General features: G+C 39.0%; 1 protein-coding gene across 2 annotated transcripts; it reads right to left on the reverse strand.

Moving 5' to 3' along the window:
• Window positions 1–1095: 1095 nt before the first annotated feature.
• tlcd1 (TLC domain containing 1) lies at window positions 1096–7216 on the reverse strand. 2 transcript variants are annotated; one of them, XM_010773803.1, is made up of 6 exons: window positions 7175–7216; window positions 5683–5875; window positions 5309–5609; window positions 4205–4287; window positions 2514–2596; window positions 1096–1770 (listed from the first exon to the last, which is right to left on the reverse strand). In XM_010773803.1, the coding sequence occupies exons 3-6, from the start codon at window positions 5509–5511 to the stop codon at window positions 1366–1368; spliced, it is 774 nt and encodes a 257-aa protein (XP_010772105.1). In that variant the 5' UTR covers window positions 5512–5609; window positions 5683–5875; window positions 7175–7216; the 3' UTR covers window positions 1096–1365. The 2 variants fall into 2 exon arrangements, with proteins under 2 accessions (XP_010772105.1, XP_010772098.1); XM_010773796.1 differs by having other exon boundaries at window positions 5309–5875.
• Window positions 7217–8318: the final 1102 nt, after the last annotated feature.

Consider the following 8318-nt stretch of genomic DNA (forward strand, 5'->3'; position numbering starts at 1 on the left):
AATGAAAACCTATTCTAACTTTTTCTGTTTCCTGTCCGTCAATGACACATGTCGACAGTAGAGGGCGCTCTAATCCTCTGTTTGTTTTTTAAACACAACACATGTGTCGCACTGATAGAGAGATGTGGGAGAAGTACTCAGATCTTGTACTTCAGTAAAAGTAGAAGTACCAGAGACGTTGTCCAGCATTTGCAAAAGAACACAGATATCAGCATGCACTGTATCTTTACCTTGCTCTTTTTGTAAAGGCACTGGGGTAAATGCACTGCAGCACATTCATAATCTGTCTGTCCATTTCTTGGCATTTGGCTGAAATAGAAAATGAAATTTACTAATCGTTAGGTTTTTAAATGACACTGCCAGCACAAATGAATTATGGCGTGATTAGGATATTAGCATTTAAAGTTCACTGATGCTAGTATTTTCACTAACAAGATATCTAAATAGAAATACACATTTGAGAACATTATTTTCCAAGTATGTCCACTTTAAGTTAAGGACAGAAGAGGAAGAGAAGAAAATAAAGAAATAGATGTCATTAGATTCTAAAAAAGGTCTAACTGTTTTGCAAGGAAGCTACACACGTTGGCAGTCCTCTGCTCTCACTCCACATTACTACTGGTGATAATAATCAACATCAGTCTTGATTGTGTTAATTAATTGTGTAAGGTTTCTCGTGGTGCTCAGTTATCAGACTGTTAATGGCAGGAAGATCCCGATTCAGCCCACTTCTGTCAAACACCAACACATTTATCTGAGAACCATGAGGAGTTAACATTGTCCTGCGTTCCCGTGTGAGCAGGTTGAGTTGTTTTAGTTCAGCATCTCTTCAGCCACACATGGCATCAAAAAGACACAGAAGACTTACCGTATGTAGGCCTCCACATTTTGTTAAAATGTGAGACTTCTGATGCTAAATTATGAGTCAGAATTTGCAACCCATAACTAAAGCTCAGCAAAAATAGATCAGCATAAAAACTGGAAACAGGGAAAAGTAGTTATACTAGTTCAACAGCATCTGCCTAAAGTAACCTCTAAAGCTCATCAATTTGAATTTTGTATATTTGTTTAATTTGTACAAAAATACAGAGTATAAAACATCAGGTTATGGTTTTATTGGAGATGTTTTTTTATAGAGCCAGGATAGCTGAAAGTGAAATTAGTAATATTGCAAGGTTTTGAGAGATGTTACAAGAGTTTATGAATTTGGCTTCAATTAAAGCTGTGTTGCATTGAATTTCCAACCTTTCTGAACAAGGCTGCATCTTGTTCTTCCAAAAGTTGTTTTGGGGTAGGGGTCTTTGGCAGTGGTTTAAACTTCCAGTAAAAAAACAAACGCTAAATAAGTCCACAGACCTCCCCCAGTCAATCAGTGAGAAACCTTTTGGAGTTGTTGTTATGTGTCCCATCCGGTCTCACAGATCTCCAGCTCCGGGGAAAGAAGTCAGCACGTAGAAGGCGGTAGAAATAAATCAGGATCATAATATTCATCGCTATCATGGAGGCGAGGAAGAATGAACCATTGTCCAGCCAGGTGTAGTTGTGGACGATGTACCAGGTGAGGTAGAACTGGGTGCTCAGACGAAACGTGATGTAGGTGAAGATGTTGAGGTATTTGTTGATTTGGTACATGGGAGAGGACTGAGCGTTCGCCAGCTTCAGCAGCAGCCTCAGGTGCAGTGTGACGCTGTTGACCTCCACAAAGAGAGCGATTACAGCGCCGCCTACATACAGCTTAGTGTAGAGGCTGTACATGAAACACGAGATCACCTGAGGAAGAGACACAGACAGTCAGTTTATTTACAGCTAGTCTCTTGTGTTTGATGGCCTCAATGTTTGCCTTGATTTAGATTTGCCTTTTAAGCAATGCTCCTGATATAACGCCTTAACCCCACTGTCACTTGTACCATTCATCAAAAATATTATTCAGACCCTCAGAAGTTAACTTTAAATTCTAATAGAGTGGTGCAGTAACGCGTCCTAAAACCCGGAAGTAAGCTGCGCATGGGAAAATAGCTCAAAATAAGGTCTGTGGAAAACGAACCTGTTAGATAAATGCACGTTTTGTTCAGCCGGATAATATCCACATGTCTACCCTACTTTTATAATCAATTCATAACAAGTCTGCCAGTTTTACAGTCCCATACATATTCTGCTATCTCTGAATCTGTTTGTTCAGTGGATACTTGATCAATAATTCAATGGTATTCAGTAAAAATCAATAACAGCATACACAACAAATTGCCTTAATGTACAATGCAGGGCATTTAGCAGGATGATTATTTTTAAAAGACAACCCAATCTGCAATAACCAAATGTACATTATGGAGTTTACTTAATTTAAACAAAAATAACAATCTTCTTTTCTCCGTCTTTAACATCTCTAATGCAAAACTCACTTTGAGATCATCTAACTGAGATGATCTTACTAACTCTGATCTCTTATCTGAACAAGAAGTGCAACATTGTTAGAGTTCAAATAGAAAACATGGCATGCAGGCACGCCAACTTACAAGCGAATGATGGATTAAAAATTCCCATGATGCTCTTGCATGTCCTGTCAGGATAATATCACCTGCGTCCTGCACAAAGTATCCTGAGAGGAAAGATAAAATGATACCGTCAGGGTCACTGGTATGAGAGGAAGAGGACAGGAGGAAGGTGAAGTTGAGATAAAAAGCACCTTTGAGTTAAGCTTTTTTCTGATATTTATTTCACAGACACTTGGTCAGATTGACATGACATATGACTTGGGTATCATGAACGTATTACATAATCGTTTAGCTTGTTAAATAATACGACATTCACAAGTGTCAATGTAAAGTTCTGATGAGGTTGCATAGGGTTATGTGAGGTGAGGTAAGATGGACCTAACATATTTTAGAGACAACACATTGATGACATCTTTTAGATAGACATTAGGATGCTAAAAAATAACAGCTTTGAACTTTTAGATGTGGTCTTTGGAAAGTAAGAGTTCAAATATTTACTTTTTTTCCCTAATATTTTCACCACCTTGAGACTAATCAAACTAAATGTTTAATTTGTTACTTTTTGCAGAATACTGCATTTAAAAGCGTGTAGTGTCACCGAAGATCAACTTTTTAGGATATTTCATTGTAGACATTTTGATGCAAGACTTTTCTTGTGAAATGTATTGAAACATTTACTGTATATATGTTGTGCTGATCTGACAGTAGAGTTAAATATTCCTTTTCCAAATGTTTTAATGAATAAAGCTTCAATATTTATTTTTGAATTCGACAACTTTATAATTCACAACATAACCACGGTAATCAAACTGTGCAGGCCTCATTGAGCTGGAAAAATTGAAGTAAAGAGTATTTTGTGCCTCTGTATGACTGACACGCTCTGGCTAACAAGATACACAACCCGCCTCTGTTTGAGAGAACATGACCTCCAGTTTCTGGTGTGGTGGGCCTCAGTGGAGCTAATAGCTGTCTGCGGTTGTTATGGCAGATCTCTACAGATTTGTGTCTTCATGGTAACACATACTCAACTACATACAATACAGATCAACCAGACCAGCGAGCCCTCAGTGTATTTAGAAGTGACACCTATTCGTCTGTTCAGGGAATCAGGTGAGGGGGGAGGGTCTTTTTGTTGTTTCTCTGAAAAGCAGCAACTGGAAAGGTGGCGGTTTTACACCTCCACAAAGGATACAAGAAGTGGAGAGAAAATGCAAATGTCAATCAGCACGTCTCCTGTTATTACCTCTCAGGCAGTATACAGTACACGATGTACAGTACTGATTGATAGAAAGTCATTCTGCAGCAATTCTGACAGTTTGATGATCATTTTAGTAATTGTTTAAGCAAAATCAAAGAACACTCGGTTATTTTCTTTGTCATACATGATGAAGTATTACACGGTAACAATGATCTTTTTAGAAATTAGCCATATGATAATTATAAGTCTGATAGAAACAGTAGCATTTCACAATACCATGTTGTATAAAAACATGTTTTCACCACAATAACACGTTAAATGAACTTCTAAATTAAAAAAGAACTTCAGCTGTGAGATATTAAAATGATATATTGTATGTGCTGCTGTCTGTACTTCACACAGTCAATTATGTCAGTTCGTTTTAACTGTAGGTAGGCAAATGTACATGGTATGATAACCTGCCAATTTTCATACCATGTTTGTTTTACTGAGAAACTGTTATGCGTTGACTGACCTGTGGAGACGCAGACGAGCAGGTATGACAGAGAGGTGTAGTAAGAGTGAAGGTTGCTCAACGTCTCGGGCCAAACCACCGCACTGAAGAGGGATAAATGTTATGGATAAACGGCTTAGTATTCGCCTTGCTCACACGCCTTGCCCACACACACATTGACTCACTCCTGGGTAGCAGAGACATTAATATCAGGTATCAGGACTTTTGTAATCCCCCAACAATATGCTTCCTTTTAGTAGTTGGAGAAATTGTTATCTTTAATCATTTCTTTTGCCAATTAACTATCAATCTGTCCGTCTAAAAAACAGCCTTATTTTTACAATTCTATGACTACTTTTCTCTCTGACTTTGCATTAATTTGTCTCACTTTTAACTGCTGTTAGCAAAGGAGGCACACCGCAAAAAGGAAAGATTTATATCTATCCCCTCCCTGTATAAACACACCAGCAAAGAGATTGTGTTTATACACGACATATCCCTAATATGGAATATAATGCATGCTGTGTTCTGTTTCACAGGTTTCCTTAGCACTACTGCTACTTTTTAAAGTGGAAACTTAATTAGTTCTCAATTTACTTATTACAAAAATGTATAAATAAATCATTAATGTAGAAATACTTAGAATTCTGAACCTTGATCCTACTTCTTAATGTTAAAAGTTGAATCACATGGACGGTCCCCACCCCAAAATAGTTTCTCATTATGCTTTCACAGGAATCTTTTGTCAAGCAGGTTTTTCCAGTCCATATATCTGCAAGCTGTTGTTTGAGTAGTCCTGACTGTTCGATGCATGTGAGGTTGAACCTGTTTTTTTTTATATACGGATCATTGAGTGCAAGAAAATAATACAGGTACAAGCAAATCCCAATAATAGTCCTAGTGCATACTGTACAGTGGTATTTCCCTCCCCACTTAAAGATGCCATTCTCTCCCCCGTCCCTCACCCTGTCTGAACATGCCCTTCTTCTCCTGGCTGCCACAGACTGTCACTGCTGCTCACACACAGCCCCACACATCATGTGGACTGTGAATAGACAATGGTGTCACAGTGTGGAGAGATAGATGGATGGATAGTTAGAGGAATATGTTTGGGTGGAAACTTACCAAGTCACGGCCCATGTCCCTGTCAGCAGGGAGTGCACCATTGAGACGTTTAGGTTCCTCCACTTCCAAGTGTGGTCATGCTGCTTCACTGCTTTGGGCACAGGCAACCTTTGCAGCAACCGGTGGATCAGCCTGAAAATCAGAGCGAACACCAGCACAGTGGAGCCTGGGTGACTACTCAGCACAGAAACCAGGGCGTCCATCCTCGACCACTGCGGTTTATAGACGCTTGCTTTTCTTCTGTCCTTGACCTGGACCACTGTAGGCTTTTTCACGCGCCTGTCAACTTCTCCTGGACTCGCTGGTTGACAGATAAGAGCGGTATGAGATGGGAGTGTTCCCCAGGATAAAAGTTTTTAAATACGTCTTATTACCCCAGAAATGTCCAGCTGATGTCGTAGCCTTTTTATTCTCAAGTATCCCGAGCCACTGAAGGGATTCAAGTTCAGCTTATTCCAATCAGAGCGTGTTTGTCCTCACGCAGCGCCTTGTAATGTTATGTGCTTTCAGCCCGCCCGTCTGTGCAGAATAGAGGAAGAGTGGTGGGAGAGGGAGCGCCGTTAACCACTAAACAAGGAGGGGCAGAACGAACGATCACGTTACACAAGTAATAAAATCACAGAGCATGACTGCAAAAAAACGGGATTTTGGGGAAGCATGTCGAGAAGACAAATGGAAATGCATAGTATACATTCAAACTTGTATGGATACCGGCGCCGCCCCTTATGCGTAGTTGTGCGTAAAGGCCGCTTCACTCTGCCTAATGCTGCATCTATTTATTAACAATAACAAGCAGGTTTACAAGCTCTAAGTGGCTTCTATCTGTTTCTGACCTAAAATGTATAGAGCACATGTAAGCCATAAAGGCGCTTGGATATTTTTGAACATCTGTTTACACTGTGCCAGTGGTGGATAATAAAGGCTTTCAAAGTAGCCTATCTGTGCAAATGTATTATACACAAAATCCAATAAAGCATCAAAATAAAAGTGCTCTTTTAGTGATTTTGCAGAATAACCCCTTCAAGAATGTTAATTACTTTAACACTAGCATTGTTATTAGTCTTAACATGCAACTACAGCTGTAAAATAATTGGAGTTAGGTAAAAACCATGCCATTCCCCCCACAAAGAAACATACAATGAAAATGCTATCCTCCAGTCAGGCATTAAGTACAGGGCCGTTTTGCTCCTTTCTTCTTGGTTAGTTGGACTGTAAAAGTTGGCAGGTGAGGGCCCGTTGTGTACCCCAAGAGCTAAACTTAGGTCCTCTTTAATTTCCCATTTGCACACTGCAACTGGGCCACATATTTCACAAACATGGCATACATTCCCATGGGTATGCTGATGACTCACAGCTGCATAAGGCCCAGGTTGTGTTAATGTAGGTAGACATTCAAACTGCCTTTCTGATCCATGGTTTGACAAGCTATAGGTCTGAGGTAGTACAATTGTAACTAGATAAAATAATGTTTAACTGCGTGATATCTTGGAAAGTTGTCTATGCTACAAATCCTTTTATTCTTATGTGGGTCGATATCTGTTGCCTGCCTTCAGCTCATGCCAAATGCTGGTGCTTTGGTTTTCACAAAATCATATTATAAAGTTTACAATAATTATCATCCAGTTGTTACTTTAGTCATGACTTACTCCAATGACCATTAATCCCTCAAAGGGATACAAATGTTCATTTGGACCTTTATTCTGCTGATGATTCGTGGAAAAAGGTAGGACCCAAATGCAGAATACAAAAAAGGTAAAAAGGTCTAGGAACAAAAAACGAGCTTTATTTAAAAAAAAAAAAGCTGATGAATAAATCATGGCATGAAACAAACAGGTGGCACAAGGTAGCAATAAAGCAAAAACTGACCGTGACCAACATGGAGGGAGACAGGGAAGAAAATGAACCGACAAGGAACACAGGGGAAGACAAGACTAAATACAAAGAGGGAAGAATACAAAGAGGGGTAATCACAGGATAAGACACAGCTGGGCAGGGGAGGCAGAAACACAAGGACAACAGGTGAACACAATCAGACACATGAGGGAAAACACAGGAAGGAAGACAAGACACAGGGAAAACAGAATTTCAACATAAAATCATGACAAGACAGACAACTAAGATGTGAAAGAAAACTAGGACTGTGACACATTAGCCTTTTAGCTCAATTCAAAGTGAGTCCTGGCTTCATTACATTACATGCATTTGATACAGGATAAACACAGGATGACCTTTCTTTTTAGGTAAATTGGTGGCAAAGTCAGAAAAATGATATGATTGAAAGTATAAAGATGCACATCTTTGTTATTTTTGGAGGAAAACAATGTACATCTGTTAGACAGGCATCATGTAACTAACTCCCTCCTTCCTGGCCATATCTTTAACTTAAACACAGCGTGGCTCTCCCCCCCTCAGCTGGCCTCTCTGCAGCCCAGTTGGGGGGAAAAGGAAGTGAGTAAGTGGGTGGTAGAACTCTACAGAAACAGCTAAGACCCATTACTCATATTACCACCTCCACCACAGCTGTCTGTATGAAATGTATGCCCACACGAGGAGTTTACTTTTCTTTACCGGTAGTTTTTCACATCATTCACAAATTGATTCATTTATTTAATCCTAATCCTATTTTTTGGCTTTATATGTGACTACCTGTTTTATTGTCCTGATCCTTTTTCATTCATTTTCCTTTTGCCTAAATTACTTCATTAAAGTTATGGTAGCTGCAGTTGCGGTTTTAGCGAATTTTGTACAAAATGTCTGATTATTTATGCTTATTTAAATTAATAATAATATAACTACATTTGGTTTTAGTTTTGGATTGAGAAATATTTGGGGCATTTTAAGCAAGCTTGCAGTGGTGTTAATGTTACTGTGTACCATTACAATTACTGTACTAAAGTACAACTTTGAGGTACATTAACTGTATTTGACTATTTTCATTGTATGCCTCTTTATTATTTTACTCCACTTTTTATTCCACTGTATGGACTTGAAAACATTAGTCACTAACATT

This window comes from Notothenia coriiceps, unplaced genomic scaffold (genome assembly GCF_000735185.1).
Source record: "Notothenia coriiceps isolate Sejong01 unplaced genomic scaffold, NC01 NC01_scaffold00000339, whole genome shotgun sequence".
Lineage (NCBI taxonomy): Eukaryota > Metazoa > Chordata > Actinopteri > Perciformes > Nototheniidae > Notothenia > Notothenia coriiceps.